The 25,368-nt window shown below is 42.1% G+C and overlaps 2 protein-coding genes across 4 annotated transcripts in view; one reads left to right on the top strand and one right to left on the bottom strand.

The window, feature by feature from the left end:
• nudt9 (nudix (nucleoside diphosphate linked moiety X)-type motif 9) overlaps positions 1 to 22,678 on the bottom strand; it is a 40,479-nt gene extending 17,801 nt beyond the window's left edge. For 2 of the 3 annotated variants that reach the window (XM_061973551.2, XM_061973550.1), the window contains exons 1-7: positions 18,196 to 18,327; positions 15,503 to 15,772; positions 15,334 to 15,423; positions 14,898 to 14,984; positions 11,321 to 11,432; positions 11,079 to 11,225; positions 9,137 to 9,221 (exon numbers count right to left, since the gene is read on the bottom strand). In XM_061973551.2, the coding sequence (XP_061829535.1) occupies positions 9,137 to 9,221; positions 11,079 to 11,225; positions 11,321 to 11,432; positions 14,898 to 14,984; positions 15,334 to 15,423; positions 15,503 to 15,772; positions 18,196 to 18,266 (862 nt within the window). In that variant the 5' untranslated portion in view covers positions 18,267 to 18,327. Of the gene's footprint in view, positions 1 to 9,136; positions 9,222 to 11,078; positions 11,226 to 11,320; positions 11,433 to 14,897; positions 14,985 to 15,333; positions 15,424 to 15,502; positions 15,773 to 18,195; positions 18,328 to 22,518 lie in introns of those variants that run through there. The other variant, XM_061973552.1, reaches the window with a different exon arrangement.
• Positions 21,734 to 25,368, top strand: part of mapk3 (mitogen-activated protein kinase 3) — a 37,876-nt gene continuing 34,241 nt past the window's right edge. The window contains exon 1 of the mRNA XM_061973964.2: positions 21,734 to 22,182. Within this exon, the coding sequence (XP_061829948.1) occupies positions 21,968 to 22,182 (215 nt within the window). The 5' untranslated portion in view covers positions 21,734 to 21,967. The remainder of the gene's footprint in view (positions 22,183 to 25,368) is intronic.

The raw sequence follows: 25,368 nt of genomic DNA, 5'->3' as shown, positions 1-25,368 counted from the left end.
AGTGATCTGGCCAAATCACTGATGACCCACCAACCGGAGAGTGTTGTGGTTAAGGGTCGAAACACTCGGTGAACGTTGGGGACCACCTAATGACATCTTGTCCAGACCAAAGCTTTATCCATAAGAAATGGATTATAATAGCATCTTTGATGTATTTGCAAACTTACTCAGGCATAAAAAGAAGTTCAGCTCAGTTAAAAAAGATACGACACTCAGTCGGGACTTTACACTTAATAACAAAGACAGTAAAAGTACGACTTTACTAGTTTTTTAACAACGTTAATAATTGTTACTCAGGCGTAAGAAGAAGTTCAATACAGTTAAAAAAGATACAACACTCAATCGGGACTTTACGATAAATAACAAAGACAGTACAAGTACGACTTTACTAGTTTTTTAACGTTAGTAATTGTTACTCAGGCGTAAAAAGAAGTTCAGCAGGGTTAAAGTTGATACGACACTCAGTCGGGACTTTACGATAACTAACAAAGACAATAAAAGTACGTCTTTACTAGTGTTTTGACAACGTTAATAATTGTTACACCGGCGTAAAAAGAAATTCAGCACAGTTAAGAAAGATACGACACTCAGTCGGAACTTTACGATAAATAACAAAGCAGTAAAAGTACGACTTTACTAGTTTTTTAACAACGTTAATATTGTTACTCAGGCGTAAAAATAAGTTCAGCACAGTTAAGAACGATACGACACTCAGTCGAAACTTTACGACAAATAACAAAGACAGTAAAAGTACGACTTTACTAGTTTTTTAACAACGTTAATTGTTACTCAGGCGTAATAAGAAATTCAGCACAGTTAAAAAAGATACGTAACTGAGTCAAGACTTTGCGGTAAATAACAAAGACAGTAAAAGTACGACTTCACTAGTTTTTTAACAACATTAGTAATTGTTACTCAGGCGTGAAAGAAGTTCAGCATAGTTAAAAAAAAGATACAACATTCAGTCGACACTTTACGATAAATAACAAAGACAGTAAAAGTACGACTTTACTAGTTTTTTAACAACGTTAATAATTGTTACTCAGCCGTAAAAAGAAGTTCAGCTCAGTTAAAAAAGTTTACAAAACACAGGATAAGTTGTAAATTCCTTTGTGCTGGCACATACTTGAGAGTGTTTGGTGATGACTGGTGGAATGGTGGATGGAAGCTTTGCAATTTGGACGCATCATCAGTAGTGTGCTCCTGGGTCACGGGGCGTTTCGGCCTTATCATTAGACGTCCTCTCCAGGGGTGGCCAGACACAGGGTGATCGGCCCAGGGCTTGCGTCAATCCCAATTAATCATGAGTTGTTTGGTGTTGAGCAGCAGACTTCTCATGGGACTATGCATGGCAGGGGCGTCTTTTTCCCTGAGTCAAGCCTAAGCTGACCGCATACCTCCTGGCTTGCTACTTGGGGGCCCAGCAGGGGTCTTTGTAGATTAACTACGATCAAAGTATTGGACATGAAGTCGAAAATGTGTAATAAAGTTGTACTTTATATAAGAAAAAAATGGGCATACAAAACGGTCCAAAACGATCCTTTTATCTTGTTATCTGTCGTTCATTCATCACCCGTAGGCTCGTAATCCTCAATCTAATCAACCACAATGCACCTGCTCCCGGTCTTTCTAACGTCCGGTTTGCCGCAATGCATTGTGGAACATGCAGTATTTTAGTTAACCCTTTGTTAGGCTATGAAGTAGAAAACAACTCAATTCAGTGTCAGTGTTTCTCAAATAATATCAAATACATGTATAAACCAAATCAATTCCCAGTGGCTCCAGCACGAACCCTGGTGTCAGGATTTCGACGGACAGACACTCATAAGAGCAAAGGAAAACCAAGTGTCCCGGTACAAGGGTCGCCAGGGACGGCGACCTGTCACCGTCCTCCATGGATCAAAGGACTCGGAAGAAAATGATGGACCTACTAGAGCCTCAGAGGGAAAGAAGGGGAGAGCTAAGCCCTATTGCCCTTTCTGCGAGAGCGATGAACACTTCCTCAGCCAGTGTACAGAAGTCACAAAGCTAAACAAAGAAACTCTCACTGAGTGGATAAAGGCCAACAAAAGGTGCTGGCGCTGTGCACGGCCTCACCAAGCCGCTCACTGTGACTTAAAGAAGCCCTGTGGCCTATGCCAAGGGAAACATCTGCAGGTCCTTCACGACGTAAATGATCGACCACCAAGACCGACAAGCAAGGAGGAGAGCTGCCTGGTGAGCTCCGCCACTGAGGTTCTGTACGTCGACCGTCCTTCAGTCCACAATAGGGTCTTACTGAAGATCGTCAGAGTGCTTCTTCGTCACAGAAATCGCACTATAACCACCTATGCCATCTTGGATGACGGGTCCGAAAGGACCATGCTCCTGCCAGCAGCTGCCCGAGAACTTGGCCTACAAGGCACACCTGAGGACCTACCCCTGAGAACCATCAGACAGGAGGTCGACCCTCCGTGGCTCTGAGGTATCCTTCCACATCTCTCCTTCTGCTGAGCCAAAGACCAGCTTCATAGTCTCCAGAGCCTTCACCTCAGGTCGCCTCGGCCTAGGCGAACAGTCATACCCGATGGACCGACTCCAGAAGAGGTACACCCACCTGGTCGGTTTACCAATTAAGCCCTTCCACAGTGCCAGACCCCTAGTACTCATCGGCTCCGACCACCCACACCTGATCACCGCTATCGAGCCAATCCGACTGGGCCTGCCAGGTGGGCCTGCTGCCGTCCGGACCAGGCTAGGCTGGACTCTTCAGGGCCCAGCAAGATTCTCCCAGCAGCCCCTACACTCACAGCAGTGCCTAGTGACATCAGTTCACCCTCCAGCTTCAGAACTATTCAAGCACGTCGAAAGGCTTTGGCAGCTAGACACTCTTCCATATAAAAGTGAGAAGATTGTAACCAGGTCGAGACAAGACCGAGCAGCAGTAGCCCTGCTAGAAGAGAAGACCACCCGCGTGGAGGTAGCAGGAGTCTTACGCTATGCCACCCCCCTGCTGCGCAAGCGAGACATGCCTCTCCTTCATGCCTCCAAAGAAGCCGTCATGCCGAGTCTGCGGAGCACAGAACGGCGGCTAGCTAAAGACTCAGAACGTGCCAAGGCTTACAGAGCAGAGATCCAGAAGCTGGTGGATGCAGGCTGTGTCACTAAGTTAACCCCCGAAGAAGTCAACCAAGACGGAGAAAAGTGGTACATTCCTCACCACATGGTGAGTCACAACAAGAACAGAATCGTCTTCAATTGCTCCTATCAGTACAGGGGCCAGAGTCTGAACGATTCCCTACTGCCAGGACCCACCCTTGGAGCATCACTCCTGGGAGTTCTACTGCGCTTCCGGGAACATGCAGTCGCCTTAAGCGCAGACATTAAAGGGATGTTCCATCAAGTCCGTCTCCTTCCTGAAGACTGTCCCCTCTTGCGGTTCGTGTGGCGCGACTTGACCAGAGATGAAACCCCAGCAGTGTTCGAGTGGCGAGTTCTACCATTTGGCACAACCTGCAGTCCATGCTGCGCCACGTTTGCTCTACAGCTCCATGTAGCCAACCATAGCCAGCCGGGAGATGATGTGAGCCTCTCTATAGAGAGGTCCTTCTATGTTGACAATCTCCTACAGAGTCTGCCCAAACCTGAGGATGCCAGAGAGTTGGTGGACAGACTTTCCGGGACTCCTTGCAGCTGGTGGGTTTGATCTATGCCAGTGGGCTAGCAACGTGCCAAACGTCGTGGGACACCTACCCAAAGAAGCCAGCTCTGGTTCGCACAAGATCGAACAGACTCTCCTGAATCCACTCGAGGACTCAGCTGGCACTGTCAAACCGACACCATGGGCTACAAGCATCGACCCATAGAGTACGGAGTTCCAACAATGCGGCACATCTACAGGGTTTTGGCCAGTCAGTATGACCCCTTAGGGTTTATCTTACCATACATCACTCGAGCCAAGATGCTGGTCAGACGCCTCTGGGAGAAAAACAGAGACTGTGATGATCCTCTCCTGCCCCAAGACCTCTTGCAAGCGTGAAAGGCCTGGGAGGGAGAACTACAATTTCTATCTCAAGTCACCTTGCCACGAGCGTATATACCAGTCGAAGCGGATGAGTCAAGCGTCACCCGTCAAGTCCATGTGTTCTGTGATGCATCGGAACAGGCTTATGGCTCGGTGGCGTATCTGAGAACGATGGACTGCCGAGGTCAAGTCCATCTGTCCTTCCTACTTGGCAGGTCCAGAGTTGCTCCCAAGCGACTACTCTCCATACCCAGACTGGAGCTGTGTGGAGCGGTCACAGGAGTTCAACTGGCTAAACTCCGAGAGAAAGAGCTCATGCTGAAGATCGATCAGACTATCCTGTGGACAGACTCTACAACAGTGCTGGCGTGGCTGCAGTCAGAGTCCTGTCGCTTCAAGATTTTTGTTGGTACCAGAGTGGCCAAAATACAGGACCTCATGAGTCCCACCGCCTGGCGATACATAGATTCAGCGAGGAACCCAGCTGACGACATCACCAGGGGCAAGACTCTACAGGACCTGACCAAGCCGAACAGGTGTTGCCATGGCCCCCCCTTCCTCCTTCAGCCTCCAGCTGAGTGGCCTGTCAAGCCAACGTCGAACAAGAAGGCGATGCCTCCGAGCCACGACAGTCTACTTTCTGCGGTGTCACCTTAACAACACCTAGTACGCCAGACGCAGAGGTGAAGCAGTATGATACCTGGAAGGAGCTGCTAGTAGCTACAGTGCAGGAGTTACATGGGGCGGCAGGTAGCTACACTGCCGAAGACTATCGCAATGCTGAGACCCTCATATTAAAACAAGCGCAGTGCGAGAGCTTCCCAAAGGAGTTGCGGCTCTTGAAAGCAGGAAAGCCCGTACCATCCGTCAGCAGACTGCTCACCCTGTCACCGGAGATGAATGAGGAGGAAGGACTAATTCGTGTTGGTGGCAGACTACGACGTGCTGTAGACATCGAGCAGACAACGCTGCACCCTATTGTGTTAGACCCTGGGCACCTCTCTACCAAACTCCTCATCCAAGATTTCGACAGTCGCTTGCACCATCCCGGGCCAGAGAGGGTGTTTACTGAGATGCGGCGTTTATTCGGGATCCTGCGCGGCCGTGAAGCGATTCGCCGTTACCAACACACCTGCACAGACTGTCGACGTTGGAAAGCCAGACCTTCTGTTCCAAAGATGGCAGATCTACCGCCCGCCCGCCTGCGGTTCTTCAAGCTCGCCTTCTTCTCGACGGGGATGGACTGTTTCGGGCCGTTTCAAGTCAAAGTAGGAAGGCGTACTGAGAAGAGGTGGGGTATAATTTTCAAGTGTCTCACCACCAGGGGTGTGCACTTAGACCTTCTGACCACCATCGATGCAGACTCCTTCTTGATGGCTCTCAGGCGATTTATCGCTCGTCGAGGAACACCAGCCGAGCTGCTCTGCGACTGTGGGACCAACTTCAAAGGAGGAGAAAGAGAACTGAGGGAGGCATTTTCTGCCCTCTCACCAGACCTGAAACAGCAACTCGCCAAGCAGAAAATTGACTTCCACTTCATCCCCCCTGCAGCACCTCACTTTGGAGGAGCATGGGAAAGGGAAATCCGCTCCGTAAAGACCGCCTTGTACACCACAGTGGGAACTCAGTCAGTCTCAGAAGAAGTGCTGCGGACCGTGCTACTGGAGGTAGAAGGGATTCTTAACTCAAAGCCATTGGGGTACGTCTCCTCCAGCATCACAGATCTTGATCCTGTGACCCCCAATAGTTTGTTGATGGGGCGGCCAGACGGATCCTTGCCCAAGAACGTATACCCAGAGACTGAGTTACTGAGCCGCCGTCGATGGAGGCATTCACAGGTGCTGGCAGTTCGCTTCTGGTCCAGTTTCTTGAGAAATTATCTGCCAAGCCTCCAGACTCGTCAGAAATGGCACTCTACGACAGCTAACCTCACAGAAGGATCAGTAGTGATGTTGGTGGATCCCAAGCTTCCACGGGCCTTGTGGCCCTTCGGTCATGTCACTAAGGTCCACCCTAGTAATGACGGCCACATCCGTTCAGCGGACGTGAGGATCAAAGACCGTGAATACACCAGACCAGTTGCCAGGCTGGTTGTCCTGCCAGCCCTTCCACCCGGCGAGGAAGAGGACAGCTCTACTGCCACCATCGCCCCTTCGTGAGACACTAATAACTTTGTCACCTTTCTATGGAGCGAATGTACACTGTACATTCGGGGGCGGCTGTTAGAAAGGTTCCCAAACTCTGTGCTACCTTAAGAGACTGGTATGAGCCGTCCACCTTAAGAGCGCAAGGCATTGTGGGGCACGCTCATTCATTCTACCCACAACAGAGCACAGAGCGTGTCAAGTATGAACGTAAGTTCACTATATAGTTAAGCATTCTAATGTACACGTTTAATTGCCTGTTTGACTTCTCTGCATTTGTTTGTTTCCGACGCTAGTTGAAAGTAATCTATTACTTACGTCGGAGTTGTTTGGCGCGCAGCGTGCCTTGTTTACAGCGTCTAGACAATGTATTTCATGTACCAGTTCTTTATCTCTTTAAAGAGAGCATTTGCGGACATTTGTGCCTTTGTACATGTAAGCAAGCACCTTATCCTGCACGGCAGGTCACAAGCACCACGTTTACGTGCCTTCTGTAGTGTGCAGTGACATCTTGTGGTCTAGTTAAGACATTTAAGTTCAGTTAAATGTTGGGATGATGTTATTTCAGTGTTTGGTTTGATGCTATCCTGTAGTGTGTATGGCAGGGCTTACTGTTATTTACTGGTGAAGCTAATGTGTACTAAATGCCAATTATTACCGGTATATGCTATATTGTGTATCCATGATATATTATTGCATTAAGGTCATATGTACTATTACTACGTAGGCTATGGTATTCTATACTAATTGGTTATGATGTTCTTATCTGTTTACTGCAAAACCACCAATACTTGCCAGTGTTGTACCATTCAGCCATGCCTGTCAACCTGCCTATTTAACAAGTAAACTGCCCTATGCCATTGTGTCCTGACAGACGCCCCGGGGGCGAATGAGACTACCTTTATAGAACCATACAGTCCTTTATAACTCTCCACAACAACTTGACTTTGTGAATTCTAGCTGTAAATATACTCCTCCCCTCTGAGCCACACCCCCAACCACGCCCCTCCACCACACCCCCCCACCCCCACCTCCCGAAATCGGAGGTCTCGAGGTTGGCAAGTATGGCCTTCAGAGAAACCTTAGGATGTCCGGTGCGTTCTTGTACACATTGTATGGGACTCCATTTGGCCCCGGGGCTGATGCTGTTCTTGCTCGATGCACAGTCGGGACTTTACGATAAATAACAAAGACAGCAAAAGTACGACTTTACTAGTTTGTTAACGTTAGTAGTTGTAACTCAGCTGTAAAAAAAAAGTTCAGCACAGTTAAAAACAATACGACACTCACTCGGGACTTTACGATAAATAATAAAGACAGTAAAAGTACGACTTTACTAGTTTTTTAACAACGTTAATAATTGTTATTCAGGTGTTAAAAGAAGTTCAGTTCAGTTAAAAAAGATACGACACTCAGTCGGGGCTTTAGGATAAATAACAAAGATAGTAAAAGTACGACTTTACTAGTTTTTTAACAACGTTAATAATTGTTACTCAAGCGTAAAAAGAAGTTCAGCACAGTAAAAAAAGATATGACACCCAGTCGGGACTTTACGATAAATAACCATACTTGCCAACCCTCCCGGATTTTCCGGGAGACTCCCAAAATTCAGCGCCTCTCCCAAAAACCTCCCGGGACAAATTTTCTCCCTAAAATCTCCCGAAATTCAGGCGGAGCTGGAGGCCACACCCCCCTCCAGCTCCATGCGGACCTGAGTGACGTGTCGACAGCCTGTTTTCACGTCCGCTTTCCCACAATATAAACAGCGTGCCTGCCCAATCACGTTATAACTGTAGAATGATCGAGGGCGAGTTCTTGATTTCTTATGTGCGTTTATTGTTAGGCAGTTTCATTAACGTCCTCCCAACAACACACAACAGCAGTCACGTTTTCGTCTACCGTAAAGCAGTTTGTCTGCCGTAAACAGCAATGTTGTGACACTCTTAAACAGGACAATACTGCCATCTACTGTACATGCATATATGACAATAACATCTACGGCTTTTAGAGAGTGCAGTGCACAACTGCGCACACAACAAGGAGACGAAGCAGAATGCATCATTAGAGAGGGTGTTCAGCATGGTTAGAAAAATAGTGACAGAGAATAGAACAAGGATGGCCAATTCAACCCTTAACTCAACAATGAGTAGATGAGTGTTCTGTGTGTGTATATGTGTAAATAAATGAACACTGAAATTCAAGTATTTCTCTTATTTATATATAAATATATATATATATATATATATATATATATATATATATATATATATATATATATAATAAAAATAAAATTAAAATAAATATATATATATATATATATATATATATATATATATATATATAGCTAGAATTCACTGAAAGTCAAGTATTTCTTATATATATATATATATATATATATATATATATATATATATATATATATATATATATATATATATATATATGAAATACTTGACTTGGTGAATTCTAGCTGTAAATATACTCACCCCTCTTAACCACGCCCCCAACGAAGACAATAAAAGTACGTCTTTACTAGTATTTTGACAACGTTAATAATTGTTACACCGGCGTAAAAAGAAGTTCAGCACAGTTAAGAAAGATACGACACTCAGTCGGAACTTTACGATAAATAACAAAGAGAGTAAAAGTACGACTTTACTTGTTTTTTAACAACGTTAATTGTTCCTCAGGCGTAAAAAGAAGTTCAGCACAATTAAGAAAGATACGACACTCAGTCGGAACTTTACGATTAATAACAAAGACAGTAAAAGTACGACATTACTAGTTTTTTTAACAACATTAATAATTGTTACTCAGGCGTAAAAAGAAGTTCAGCACAGTTAAAAAAGATACGAATCTGAGCCGAGACTTTACGATAAATAACAAAGACAGTAAAAGTATGACTTTACTAGTTTTTTAACAACGTTAATAATTGTTACTTAAGTGTAGAAAGTAGTTCAGCGCAGTTATTGTGCAACCATAATTGTACCGTTTTCATCGTGAAAGTTGATAGCGACCGTCTCCATCCAAGCATTGTCGGTGTTTCTGGGGTCGTCCACGTAGCCTTCAAAGACCTGCAGAAGAAAAGGAGGATTCAGCACAGTTCCTAGCCCAGTGTGATGAATACAAACATCAGCACTAATAAAATTTGATTAATTTTGCCACTTATAAATTTCTGATGTTGAATACTCGTGCCGACAAATGCCAAGGCGTCCAATCGTGAGCTTGAACACACTTCTGGATGCCTCTGTTCACGGGGTTTTGCTGTCAGAGCCAGGTGGACCTACTTTTAGAGACTAAGTCAAGCTCTCGTCAGGCTTTGAGGAAATTGTTATTTTCATCTGATATTGGTTTGCGCACAAGAACACCAAGGTGTGACATGCAGGGACATTAATGCAGCTTTTTTTAATGCACAGTCTGAATCCATCACTGTGCAGGTGTAGCTAATGTTGTGACCGGGTGAATCTATATCAGGGGTTCTGAACCACTGTGTTGTTAATCTTACTCTTGAGTCTAATCGCATTCAAACATTTATATGTAATCTACTTACAGTTTACACACTGGAAAAACAGATTTTTTTCACAAATATAAGTCAAAATACCTAAACAAGTCACAATATCTTGAGTAGTCATTTTTCAGTGAACTTGTTTTTAGAAAATAGATCTTCTGAGGAACAAAATACTATCTACTATCACAAGTTTGTTATAAGACACACAACCTCACAATACTAGTAGATATAATTAATAATATGTTTTAATTGCTTGGGTCAAGATCACTTTTAAGTTTACAAAGCTTAAATATAATGTCTCATTTCAAGAACTGTTACCAAGACTTGTTCCATAGGAAGATTGTTTAGCTCATGACAAGCAAAAATAATTAAATATGTTTTTCTTTATTTTAACTCATAAAGAAACGCTGGCAAGAGTCAGATCACAATTCTCCCGTCCAAAGGCAAAACCCAGTAACTCAATTTTGGTCAAAACTGAGCTGATAATAATTTTGGAGTTACTAGGACATTCTGAACGAAAATTGCAGGCTGGAATTGCGGATACCAATTAACATCAACAAAGCAGAAATCAAATCTCTGTGAATGGATGGGACTTTAATATAAAATAGATTGGTTTTCGTTTGTTTTATCAAAATCAGCTAGAAGTGAGTTACTAGGTTCTGCTTTTGGACGGGAGAATTGAGCCAATAAAATTTGCTCTATTTTGCCAATAAAGCGCTGTAAAAACATCCAAAAAACATCACTTTTTATATACACACTAAGTATACTGTATATGTAATGTAGTAATATTCATAATAACATGTAATATATACATGATGTAAGTATATATGTAATGTATAACATTCATAATAACATGTAATATATAAATGATGTAAGTATATATGTAATGTAGTAAAATTCATAACATGTAATATATACGTACATGATGTAAGTATATAGGTAATGTATTAACAGTCATAATAACATGTAAAATATACATAAGTATATGTGTAAGTATATATGTAATGTTAGTTCCTCTGTGTTAGCGCTTATAATAACAATATGGCTAATACTTGTTAATATTCAGGTTAGAGATGTAAATTTAAGTGTAATGTTGGCGCTTTTTGGATGTTTTTAGAGGGCTTTATGAGCAGAATAATGTACTCCCAATATCTGCATTGTTAGCTTTTTCCTACTCCTTTTCAAACATGTTGAAAAGAGAAAGTGAAAATTGTGATGCATCATCTTGTATGCATGCTTGTTGGAAATAAACTCAAGTCAAACTCCTACTTGCCATATTTTACGATTTAGAATGCATGAAAATCATGTGTGTTGTTGTCTTACATAAGAATTGTGCGTGATGGGCAACATTCCACAAAGTTTCTTCATAGATGTGTTTTTTGGTGCCCCTGTATTAAACATCACATGCTTCCCAGCGACACACCTGGAAACCTCCTGATTGGAAGAGTCGGTTAATGCGCTGGCGAATGTTCTCCCTCTCTGAGGGCGGCACTGCTAGCGAATTCAAGGCCTCTTCTGAGAACTCCCGCTGAAGTGTGAGAGAAACCTGTTCTCCAGGATCCACCATGCCCTGCAAGACGGGACCACGGGTGTGGCTTTAATCCCCAACATGGCGGCTGGGAAGGCAACATGAACAGAAGATGTGGAGGGAAAAAAGCCACCCACCCCCGGAATGGCCCACTCCCCGCAATCTTTTCTCTTGATGGACACAAATTGCAAGATAGGCTTTTTGGAGACCAGGTGATGGATCTTCTCTCCTTGAGCGTCTACTTTCCACCTGCCAAACAAAAACACACACCATCCTCCTAAACACAGACCCTTGTCTGTTTTGTCAGAATAAATTGCCATGCAGTGGTGGGCCGTGCAGTCTGTACTTGGGTCTTCAGCGGGGATTTTACAGACCTAATCCACCTCCTAACCACACAAAAACAAGAGAGTGTTCCGGGGATGTAGGATGAGGCCTACAAGCGGTAACAATTTTCAGTACTTTTGTGTGTGTTAATAAATATTAATTGTTTTTGATGATAAAATCTCATTTTTATTGCAACATTTAAAAATGCTGTCCAGTTGTTAGATCTTCTTTTCCCAGATGTTGAATGACAGTAGTGTATAGTTTATTAAATGTGCTTTATAAATAAAGTTGATTTGATTTGATGGTGTGTTGACCAGTCTTTGCCAAATCTAGTCTTTTGTTGCGCCCTAAAAAGTGTGAATACTGTAAGTACCAAACATTCCATACAATAAGCCGATACTTTTCAATCGCTGACGGTTATTATGCACAAAGTTTAAAAAAACAAAACAAGCAAATACACTAAATCAGTGTGTTTTTGTCTGTGCTATGGCACTGTGTTGCCCTTCTGTTTAGACTTTCAACCGCAATTACAATTGCTGTTCAATCTTCTAGCCGATTATAGCGTTTCTACTCGTATGGATTGTTCATTCATCACTCCAAGTTTTACAATAAAAACAAATTAAAACAGTTCTTACTTACTAAACCATCCCATGTGTGATGTCTGTAGAAGTGTTTTCATGCATATTTGTACGTGCGATCGTAATTTAATCAAGCAAGCGTTTTTAGCATTAGCTAATATGCTAACTAGGGATGTCCGATAATGCCTTTTTGCCGATATCCGATATTCAGATATTGTCCAACTCTTTAATTACCGATACCGATATCAACCGATATATGCAGTCGAGGAATTAACACATTACTATGCCTAATTTGGACAACCAGGTATGGTGAAGATAAGGTACTTTTTAAAAATTTTTATAAAATAAGATAAAAAAATTAAAAACATTTTCTTAAATAAAAAAAAAAAGGAAAACAATATAAAAAAGTTACATAGAAACTAGTAATTAATGAAAATTAGTCAAATTAACTGTTAAAGGTTAGTACTATTAGTGGACCAGCAGCACGCACAATCATGTGTGCTTACGGACTGTTTCCCTTGCAGACTGCATTGATATATATTGAAATTAATATTCTGGTTCCTACATTATATAACAGAAAGAAACAACCCTTTTGTGTGAATGAGTGTGAATGAGGGAGGGAGGTTTTTTGGGTTGGTGCACTAATTGCAAGTGTATCTTGTGTTTTTTATGTTGATTTAATAAAGTGTCTGTGTTAGTATTATTACCTTCCAATGGCATTCTTTTTGTATTGTTTCAGTTTCACAAATTCCTCATTTAATTCACCAAAACGTCACCGTGTAGTTATTGAGTCTGTTTGGCTGATTGAAGAGCTAGCTTGCGCAGCTAGTGGGTCCATGATCATAACTTCTGTTTTGTTTGATAATCTGTTTTACTGCCATGTTACAGACACCGTTTGGAAACAATTAAGGTATGTACAAACCCTGTTTCCATATGAGTTGGGAAATTGTGTTAGATGTAAATATAAATGGAATACAATGATTTGCATCCTTTGCATCCAATCCTTTTTAACCCATATTCAATTGAATGCACTACAAAGACAAGATATTTGATGTTCAAACTCATAAACTTTTTTTTTTTTTTGTAAATAATAATTAACTTAGAATTTCATGGCGGCAACACGTGCCAAAGTACTGTAGTTGGGAAAGGGCATGTTCACCACTGTGTTACATCACCTTTTCTTTTAACAACACTCAATAAACGATTGGAAACTGAGGAAACTAATTGTTGGAGATTTGAAAGTGGAATTCTTTCCCATTCATGTTTTATGTAGAGCTTCAGTCGTTCAACAGTCCGGGGTCTCCGCTGTCGTATTTTACGCTTCATAATGCACCACACATTTTTGATGGGAGACAGGTCTGGACTGCAAGCGGGCAAGGAAAGTACCTGCACTCTTTTTTTACGAAGCCACGCGGTTGTAACACGTGCTGAATGTGGCTTGGCATTGTCTTGCTGAAATAAGCAGGGGCGTCCATGAAAAAGACGGTGCTTAGATGGCAGCATATGTTGTTCCAAAACCTGTATGTACCTTTCAGCATTAATGGTGACTTCACAGATGTGTAAGTTACCCATGCCTTGGGCACTAATGCACCCCCATACCATCACAGATGCTGGCTTTTGAACTTTGCGTCGATAACAGTCTGGATGGTTCGCTTCCCCTTTGGTCCGGATGACACGATGTCGAATATTTCCAAAAACAATTTGAAATGTGGACTTGTCAGACCATAGAACACTTTTCCACTTTGCATCAGTCCATCTTAGATGATCTCGCGCCCAGAGAAGCCGGCGGCGTTCCTGGATGTTGTTGATAAATGGCTTTCGCTTTGCATATTAGAGCTTTAACTTGCACTTACAGATGTAGCGACGAACTGTATTTAGTGACAGTGGTTTTCTGAAGTGTTCCTGAGCCCATGTGGTGATATCCTTTAGAGATTGATGTCGGTTTTTGATATAGTGTCGTCTGAGGGATCGAAGGTCACGGTCATTCAATGTTGGTTTCCGGCCATGTCATTTACGTGGAGTGATTTCTCCAGATTCTCTGAACGTTTTGATGATATTATGGACCGTAGATGTTGAAATCCCTAAATTTCTTGCAATTGCACTTTGAGAAACGTTGTTCTTAAACTGTTTGACTATTTGGTCACGCAGTTGTGGACAAAGGGGTGTACCTCGCCCCATCCTTTCTAGTGAAAGACTGAGCATTTTTTGGGAAGCTGTTTTTATACCCAATCATGGCACCCACCTGTTCCCAATTAGCCTGAACACCTGTGGGATGTTCCAAATAAGTGTTTGATCAGCATTCCTCAACTTTATCAGTATTTATTGCCACCTTTCCCAACTTCTTTGTCATGTGTTGCTGGCATCAAATTCTAAAGTTAATAATTATTTGCAAAAAAAAAAATGTTTATCAGTTTGAACATCAAATATGTTGTCTTTGTAGCATATTCAACTGAATATGGGTTGAAAATTATTTGCAAATCATTGTATTCCGTTTGTATGTACATCTAACACAATTTCCCAACTCATATGGAAACGGGGTTTGTAAATAAACATTTATAGAATATTTCTTATATAAATCAGTCATTTCAAAACGTACATATCTGCGGCGTATAGTGCGGCTAATTTATGGAATAATATGTTTTTCCTCTAAAATGTTGTGGGTGCGGCTCATATACCGGTGCACTCTATAGCCTGGAAAATAGGGTCTAATCTATGTCGTAATAGTAGGTCAGTGCTTCTGATAATGTTGTCCCCGACGACCCACCACTGCCTTTGTGCATTAACGGTCTGCATTATCGTAAAAATGGACTACCTTGTAACAATAGGATCTGCAGCATGGTTGGGCCCCCATCTCCCCAGTAGACCTCTACCACTCAGCCCTGTGCGGCCATGAGGATTTCTAAAGAAATATACCACAGCAAGCGACACAAAACCTTCAAAAACAGCAATGTTCAGATTGTAAACATGTCATATTCCTGTAAAGTCAGCTTTTATAACCTGGGACCATAATGTATCTACACTGGTCATGTGAAGTGATTCATTTATGCACAAAGGGTTTGTCTTGGCGCTCGTTAACTTACAGTGGCTTTCCATCTTCCACTTTGAACCTGCCCTCAAAGCTTCTTCTGTCACCAATGTTCAGATTGTAAACATTTCATATTCCTATAGTCAGCTTTTATTACCCGTGACAATTACGTAACTACACTGGTCATGTGAAGAGGTTCATGTATGCATGCTCGTTAACTCACAGTGGCTTTCCATCTTCCACTTTGTATCTGCCCTCAAAGCTTTTTCTGTCCACAGCACCGTCCACAGTGTTGAATTGCGGGCAGAAAGAGCTGCAGAGCCAGCAAACATTGTGGTTACTCACCGACAATATCAGTAGTTCTCATAACATACTTCAACATGGCCGCCTACCCAATCTCAGGATCTGCCCATGCTGGCTTCTTTGCCACGGCAGGGTGGGTGAAGTGGACAGGCTCGTAGCCCTGGACACTCTGACTCCAGTCCACCTGAGCATCACTCACTGGAAAGCGCTTGATTTGGGAGCCCGGGTACTCCGGGCATCTGGACTTAATGTGTGGCGATACTGAAGCCTTCATCGTCGAGACACAGGTCTTTGAGAAGGGACAACTTGTCGATGGAGTGGCTCTCAGGGGTTGACCATCTGAGCAAGAGATGGCAGACCTGTGGGTGTGGAAGGGAGAAAAATATAACATCTTCTGTGTCCAGATATCAGATATCAGTCATAAAAAAAAACAAGCATCGGCTTGCATGTAAAATGTCTGACACAAGCAGTTCTGCAGCGCGTTCACTTGTGAAACAAGGGACAGCCAGTAAACATCTACATGTCCTCCAATAAGCCCACACTCTTTCTTTTTTGTCTTTTAGTGAAGTTATTTACACAAGGTAAACATGGTACTGGGAGCTAGCAGCTCATCATCATCATCATCATCGGCTGTCACTCAAAGCGAGTATGACAATCCTCCTGGTGGGGGGGTATCCCTTTATGGAGGATGCATGTGCGTGACTTTGTTTAACGTGGGGAGACTGGTGCACAGACAGTCACCACACGATCCTTGACAGATCCGGGTCAGGGTCCAGTGGCATGGAGTCCAAGACGGCTGGGGACCCTTTTCTGCTGCAGCCTTCATCCGCCATCCCAGCCGTTGTGACGCTCCATAGGTTAAGCAATCATCCACCACCTGTTCCACCGTTGAGGTCTTGGGTTGTTATTTCCCCATAACTGGGCCCACATATATGTGGGGGTTCCTTCTTCCGCCATCGCAGCCGTTGTGGTGGTTCTTACATTTACCGTGATCCGCCTGCTCCGCCATTGAGGTCTTCACCGTATCCCTGGCCAGGGGGCAGTCAGGTACTAGGCCTTTGCCAAGGGCCACCTGGGGTAACAGTAGTAAAGGGGTTAACCTCCTAGTGCCCCAAGACCCCTTAGAGGAGCCTCCACTGCTGGATGCACTTTAACGTCATGCCCAGGACACAGATAGCAGCTACACAACAGCTAAGCACACAATAGCACACAAGCTAGTTATTTCAGGGTTTCCCCATAATGTAATTGAATGTGGCGCGGCGCCACAACATTTTTATCACCGCCACACCTTGAAAATACGTTTTTTTAAACTTGAAAATAAAGTAGCCCCCAGAAAAAATCACAAAGGCTGACGCTATTTTTAACTTTTATTGCCAATCTTATAATAACAAACGACACAATTCCAACAGGTTTTATTTCCTGTGCAAACACTTTCGTCTTGGCGCTTCCCCAGACACACAACAACACTTCCTCATTCTCTGCCAATCACCTTTTAGGCACGGTGTGTTTGCAAATATGGGAAAAACTGACATCAAATCCAAACCACACTAACATAAAACAGTAACATTAGCTAGTCGTTACAGTATGGATTGATATATATAGCCTATTATTTGTGCACTATTGACACGTGATGTACCGAAAACTTGACCACCAAAAAAAGACTTTGATCCCCGAAAACCGCGCTACCGAAACCGGATGTAAACAAAATGTACGACATTATCTAGAGCGTTGTCAGCATGTCTGTGATGTGGACGTAATTTGTATATATATTGCAGGTATACCCGCGGACAGCCATCTACAAAATGTGCAAATATTAAAAAGACAGTGGCGACTTTTAAGAAGAGAAAGTCCAAGTGGAGCAGCAGCACCAAGCAAGTGTGACGTCATGCTCGCTGCAGCCTCTTTAGTCTGGGACATGGAGGGACAGAAAGTAGTCTCTAAACACGACTACATTTCATAATAACACCACAAGAAGATGCTAGATTTGTTGATACTTGGTTTTGTTTGAAAAAAATCATTAAGTTTGTAAACACTTGAAACAATCTCAACAATGTACAAAAAGCAGCAACAATTGAAAATATGGCAAAACAATAAAAACGCATGTTATTACTAATTAATAACAGATTTGTTTTAAATGTATGTATACATTTTTTGAGCCTTTTTAAAGAAAATCTTATCATCATAGCAAATTATGCAAATTGCTCGATGACGTCATGGCTACCACGCCCCCACCGCCGCAGATATTTTGGCAGTTTAGGGGAAACTCTGTATTTGTTGTAAATCGTTCATTCATCCATCCATTTCTACCGCTTATTCCCTTCAGTCCTTCTCTAGTAGTGGGGGGACCCCACTGGGCGGCACAGTGTGCTTTATCAGTATCGTGCTTCAAACCCCGCTTTGAAAAGCTGAACACGCCAAAATGCCATTAATCCTGACCAATGTTAACAGTTTTAAAACATTTTTATGTTACTTTGTTAGCTTTATTTAAAAAAAACTCCCACGGTGCGCTGTGCAGATAAATAAATGTGATCAAGTTTTTAATTGTGATACAATTCTGTCTGTCCTCCGGTCATAACAGAAAATAATTGAAAAGCACATATATCATGAGCATATACACTTAAGAGACTACACTGAAAGCTAACGCTAGCTTCTAGCTACAATGCGAATATATAAATAACAATACCAACAGTCTGCATTACAAGGAAGTGAAGTGTTTGCATTACTTTTACCAATAACACTTTGTATAGTTGTTATTTGAAGAATGTACGATTGGAACCCTTACCTGAATCCGGAAGTGTAGACTGGGAAGTCAAAAAGTGTGAGCGCTAAACGAATGGAGTTATGTCGCAACATGAATATTACTGGACTGGACGTACAAATGTACTTTCACCCAGCACGCAGACAACGTGGCCCGGAAGTGCCCGCTCTGCGTCATGACGTGTACAAGGAGCATGTACGTTCCATGGAGATCGGTTCGTATTTTTCTTTAACAAAAATTCAAATACAAGTGTTTTACTAAAAAAACTAAATGGAGAGAAATATTTTGATTTTTAAATAAAAAAAGAAAAATATTTGCAAAAAATATAAGATTAGACTTAGACAAACTTTAATGATCCACAAGGGAAATCGTTCCACACAGTAGCTCAGTTACAAAGGATAGAAAGTGTAAGGTTGGTAAGGATAACGCAAGTACATAAAAAATGTACCGTAGTAGCATTATAAAATATAACATATATGTAATATTTACATATTACATATACAGTATATGATATATACTGATATATTATATTATATAGCATGTGTATATAATATATACAATATATAACAAATACAATGTACAATATTACAGTATATGTAACAGCTGCAGCAAAAGCAGAAATAATGGCTTTGCAACCAACATAAATATTTGCAGACAAAAAAATGGACATGACATTTAGCTGTGACAACGCTACAATAAGAAGTATAAACGATAAAACATTTAATATATTGTTTAACAAAAAATACTTTTGGTTGCCTTTTTGTTACAAATCATGCTTTCGGTTACAAAAAATGTTTTTGGTTTATGTTTTTTTTTTTAAACATAAATAATAGATTTTCTACCAAAATAAATGTTTGCAACAAAGAACATGGATGTGAAATCAAAAATACACATTTTCAAACAAAAAAAATGTTTTTTGGTTGCAATTTTGGGGGCTTACAAATCATGTTTTTGGTTAAAAATCATTTTTATTTTAGTCTTTATTTTAATTGCAAATCTTTTCTTAAACGGAAATATAGGATTTGCAATCAAAATAAATATTTGAAAACAAAAATATGGATGTGAAATTAAATAATATATACAGTGGGCATGGAAAGTATTAAGACCCCTTTAAATTGTTCGGTCTTTGTTTCATTGCAGCCATTTTCAAAAATCAAAAAAGTTAATTTTATTTCTCATTAATGTAAACTCAGCACCCCATCTTGACAGAAAAAAACAGAAATGTAGAAACTTTTGCAAATGTATTAAAAAGTGAATCTGTAAGACTTTCAGACCATGAGAAACTAAATCCTCTGGTCTGATGAGATAAACATTGAAGTCTTTGGCGTGAATGTTTGGAGGAAACCAGGCACCACTCATCACCAGGCCAATAGGACGGTTGCACATGACGTCACATCCATTCGGCTTCATCGACACGATGGTCAAGCAGCTTGAGCGTAGCATTAAAACAAGTGAGAGTGAGTGTAGAGTTTGATCAGAAAATGTTGTATTGCCGCTCTGTTCTTGGCTGTTGCAGTCGTTCCAATAGAGAGATTGAAATATCTTTCATAGAGTCCCGAAATAAGTGGTTCATAAAGGTAAAAAAAGTACTGGGAAAACAGTGCTTGGCACTCAGCATCAAGGGTTGGAATTGGGGGTTAAATCACCAAAAATGATTCCTGGGCGCAGCCACTGCTGCTGCCCACTGCTCCCCTAACCTCCCAGGCGATGAACAAGGGGGTGGGTCAAATGCAGAGGACAAATTTCACCACATCTAGTGTGTGTGTGACAATCATTGGTACTTTAACTTAACTTAACTTAACAAAAGTGCTTCGAAGAAATGGCTCTTAAAAATATCACATTCATCATCTTGTGGAATACAATCGGACCATGCTGGTGTCTGCAGTGATCACTTTGTAAAATGTTTGTTTGAACATTTGATTTGTTTGAAAAACTTTCTGTGATACAATTCACTTTGTTCTCTACTATATTAGTAGTGTTTGAGAGCAGAACTGAACATAGATAAAGGACAATTAGTTTGTGGTTGCTGTGCCTAAATATAACTAGAAGACCTGCTTGCGCAAATAAACTAACGTCATATTAAGTCCTAGTAATAAATATTGTGATTGTTGGTCCAATCCACCGTATTTGTATTCTCCATTTTCATAACAAACCAAAAGCTTAGTTGTTGTTGTGCAGGAAAGACAAGTGCTTTATTGGACACGGATGACCACATTATAGCGTCTTTGGTGATATTTATGAGCATCAAGAAAATATCCTTAGTAGTATTAATAAAGTAGATGAATAAATCTCAACAGCATATAGTGAATCTTGATATTGCTCGCAAACATTGCTGAACAACAGGGACATCTACGGCTAAATAATGAGACAAAATATCAACTTCACACATAAAAACAACTGCAGACATGAATTGTACATGAGACTAATATTTGTAGCAGGAAATCAACTGCAAAAAAACTTTTTCTCAATAGCGTCACGATCACAGCAGCACTCATTATGTCGATCAAATACGTTACTTAGCGATTCACCAATAAGTCCAAATTGTGCCTTGAGATACAGTCTGGTGTGTCGTGGGAGATTATGTAATTTCACCTAATTGGGTTAAAAACATTTTTTTGTTTGCCGTTGTTGAGTGTCTGTGCGGTCTACAACTCGGCAGAGTAACCATGTTATACTCTTTCATATCAGTAGATGGCAGCAGGTAGCTAATTGCTTTGTAGATGTCGGGAACATGGTTTGTCGTGATCACAATATGCGTGAGGCAGCGTGTAGATAAAAAGGTATCTAACGCTTAAACCAAAAATAAACAAAAGGCGAGTGCCGCTAAGAAAAGGCATTGAAGCTTAGGGATGGCTATGCAAAACAAAACTAAAACTGAACTGGCTGCAAAGTAAACAAAAACAGAATGCTGGACGACAGCAAAGACTTACAGCGTGTGGAGCTGACGTACATGACAATCAACAATGTTCACACAAAGAAGAATAGCGTCCGCACAACTTGAATTGTTTTGATTGCGAAAACAGAGCAGGTGCGGGGAATGTTCAAGGAAGACATGAAACTATGAAACTGCTACAGGAAAATACCAACACAACAGGAAAAGCCACCAAAATAAAAGCGCAAGACAAGAACTAAAACACGACACACAGGAAAACACCAAAAACCTCCAAATAAGTTGCAGCATGATGTGACAGATCGTGACAGTAGACCTACTTTGAGACAAGAGCTATAGTGATCCATGGTTGGTTATGGTTTAAATTAATATCCAACAATTGCGAGAACGACTTTTTAATTGTCAATATCGGCTGCTGAGTTTCATTTTTCAATTATTTCTACTGGTGTGTCTCGGGATTTTTTCAATGAAAAAATTGTGCCTTTCCTCAGAAAAGGTTGAAAAACACTGCTATATACGGTACTGAAGTTGAGCTAGCCAATGCTGTCTATTCAGCTCGTTTTGTTGACACAAAGAAGCTGGGAAGGCGGCGCCTGCTGAAAGAACTGCAAACAATGACGTAACTCCGCTCGGTTAAATTGACCCGGCCATCATTTCAAACGCACCCGCATTACGTTAGCCCAGCACGCGCATTTACGCTGCGTACGCGGACACCAAATCCCAGCTCTCGCAAGAGAAAAAAACGTTTCCACTCGGGGTGGTGTCGAGCGGGCCCCACTTTGGCTTTTTGTTCCGTAAATCGAACATTCTGCTCGGTGAAAAGCCCTCGAGTGAAGACGTTGAAAGCATTGCGGTAAAAAAAAAGTCAGTGACAGACGGAGCAGGCGCGGCTTGGAGAGGAAAAGAATGGCGGATTCGAGCAGCACCGCAGCGGTCGGGGCCGCAGCCTCTAACAACAGCGTTGCTGCTGCCGGGGCGGCTGGCACTGTTGCGCATGATGGAGCCCCCGGAGCGGCGGGTCAAAAAACACCCTCCGAGTCTGTGAAGGGCCAGATTTTTGATGTGGGCCCCCGCTACACCAACCTGTCTTACATCGGGGAGGGCGCTTACGGAATGGTGTGGTGAGTACTTATTCTTTGCTCACGGGCTAGCGCACGACACGGCTACTTCTTGTTCCCCCCATTATTAATCTATCTTGTTATGTACAAAATGCGGTCATGCACTAATGAACGCGTTGCCTAGTGATAGGGATTTACATAAGTCCGCTTGTTTGTAGTTAGCATGCTAGCAAACTAGCTACAGGCGTGGCTATTACAGGAAATAGTCGACTCGCCTGCACCATTTTAAAGTTGATGACCAAAGAGCGGACAACATAATTCCAAACAAAATTGTTTTCAAATAGAAGGATAAATCACAGATGCTAAAGGGATTTGCGACTCGCATGGAGTAGGCCTCACCTCCTGTTATCTGCAGCCTTGTGTGGGCATGTCGAGCAAACCTGTTGCGCGAGTAGATATCACTGCCAACTCCCTGATGTGATATCAGTGCCAAGTCTCTGCCGAGCCACGAACGCCACCACAACAGGCCGTTTTTGATGGATTGGACACAGTCCAGGTTCTTCCGTGGTTGTGACGACATTGCTTGTTGTTTTGCTTTGTGTCATGATCCTGGCCATGTGATTTCTACTGATTTGACATCACTCACTGGAAGCTGACAACATTGTACCTGTGTCATCTTTCACCTTTCTGTTACTAGTCGATATCACTGCCAACTCCCTGCTGTAATATCAGTGCCAAGTCTCTGCCAAGCCACGAACAGTACCACAACCGGCCGTTTTTTGGTGGATTGGACCCAGTCCAATCCAAGACATTGCTTGTTGTTTTGCTTTGTGTCATCCTGGCCATGTGATTTCTGCTGATTTGACATCACTCACTGGAAGATGACAACATTGTACTTATGTGTTAAAGCTCGGGCTGTAGTAATCGAGTGCTGTAGCGATGAACTCGTCTGATTAATCTAGTAATCGGACAAAACACACTTCATAGCTCCAATGTGTGTTTTCGGGAAAATAGTTGACATAAACAAAACATTTTCTGCTTGCCATAACCTTGGTTATTTAAAAAAAAATCTATGCACATCAACCCTGGATGTAACGATAAACAATGTAATGAGAAACCGTGGTAAAAGTGCTCACGTTATAAATTAAAATGATCGTAAAACCGTAATTGATTACACTTTGATAAACCCACAGACCTGTGACACGAGGGCCGCACAAAAAATTTTACTTTCTTATTCATTCCAATTCTAAAGTTATTCCTAATTTTTGAAAATCAATGGGATAAAAAAACAACACTTTAAAAAAAAAAAGAATCTATTTAAAAAAAAAAAAAACATTTTAGGCCATCTCCATGCAACGGGAAGGAGCTTTTCTACCTGTAACCTGTTTAGAAAAGTTTTCATAATACCTAATTATACCAAAAAATACATTGCAAGAATATATTTGAATTGCGATTCGAGATTTAATTTGTCACTCCAGGAATCGGAATCAGATTGACTTGTTAAGTGCCCAAAGATTCACACCCCTAGGTGACACTGCTCATTTAAATGAAAAGCGAGCTAGTGCTAGCTCGCCTAAATGCTAGCATGAAAACAAAAGACAATCTAAACTTTTATAAACACATTACTGTCTGAACAACTGAGAGATTTAACTGTGTACATTTAACCTACAGAGATCGATCGATACTCAAAGGAATAGGACTACGGGAAGTGACTTGTCACATAAACCGAATGTGACGCACCAAACATAAAAACTTTTAAACACTAATCGAGTAACTGAATAAAACACACTATATAGCCTCAATACATGTTTTGGGGAAAGTATTGAAATAAAGATTTTTCTGCTTGCCATATCGCCCTGCGATGAGGTGGCGACTTGTCCAGGGTGTACCCCGCCTTCCGCCCGATTGTAGCTGAGATAGGCTCCAGCGCCCCCCGCGACCCCAAAGGGAATAAGCGGTAGAAAAGGGATGGGGGGGGGATGCTTGCCATATCCTTAATTTTTTTCTTCTAATAAATGCATATCACCAACTAACAATTAACGCTGTCATGATAAACTGCGGTAAAACTTCCAACGGTTAGTATTACTGTTTTAAATGAAAATTATCGTAAAGCCGTGATTGATAACCCTTTGAACTCACAGACGGGTGAGCGCTAGCTAGCTTAAATGCTAACATTAAAACAGGAGACAAAAACCTCTTTCTCCATTAAAACGACATACCCCAATCTAAACTTATATAAACACATTACTGTCGGAGCAAGGATGATATTTAGTTGTGTACATTAAACCTACAGGCTGTACTCTCAGACAGCTCGATGGCTACACGGAGCAATATGACAACAGGAAGTGACTTTGCGTAACGTCACATAAACCGGATGTGACACACCTAACATGTATTTTTCTTTATCAGTAAATAAAACATTACAACTGTAGCAGATAAACATATTTAAACACTCAAATAGAAATTATATGGCTCTTAAGTTGCTGGAGTAATATTTTATATAACAGTTCTTCTGCCAAGAAAGTATATTGTGTGGCTATTTATTTATTGCCCATCCATCCATCTTCTTCCGCTTAATCGAGGTCGGGTCACGGGGGCAGCAGTCTAAGCAGGGAAGCCCAGACTTCCCTCTCCCCAGCCACTTTGTCCAGGTCCTCCCGAGGCGTTCCCAGGCCAGCCGAGAGAGATAGTCTTCCCCGTGGCCTCCTACCGGTCGGACGTGCCCGAAACACCTCCCAAGGGAGGCGTTCGGGTGGCATCCTGACCAGATGCCCGAACCACCTCATCTGGCTCCTCTCGATGTGGAGGAGCAGCGGCTTTACTTTGAGCTCCTCCCGGATGACCGAACTTCTCACCCTATCTCTAAGGGAGAGCCCCGCCACCCAGCGGAGGAAGCTCATTTCGGCCGCTTGTATCCGTGATCTTGTCCTTTCGGTCATAACCCAAAGCTCATGACCATAGGTGAGGATGGGAATGTAGATCGACCGGTAAATTGAGAGCTTTGCCTTCCGGCTCAGCTCCTTCTTCACCACAATGGATCGATACAGCGTCCGCATTACTGAAGACGCCGATCACGATCCACTCTTCCCTTACTTGTGAACAAAACTCTGAGGTACTTGAACTCCTCCACTTGAGGCAAGATCTCCTCCCCAACCCGGAGATGGCACTCCACCCTTTTCCGGGCGAGAACCATCCCAGTCGCTTCACACTCTGCTGCGAACCGATCCAGTGAGAGCTGAAGATCCTGGC

The sequence above is a fragment of the Nerophis lumbriciformis genome, linkage group LG22 (genome assembly GCF_033978685.3).
Source record: "Nerophis lumbriciformis linkage group LG22, RoL_Nlum_v2.1, whole genome shotgun sequence".
Taxonomy (NCBI): Eukaryota; Metazoa; Chordata; class Actinopteri; order Syngnathiformes; family Syngnathidae; genus Nerophis; species Nerophis lumbriciformis.
This window is presented reverse-complemented; position numbering and strand designations above follow the sequence as displayed.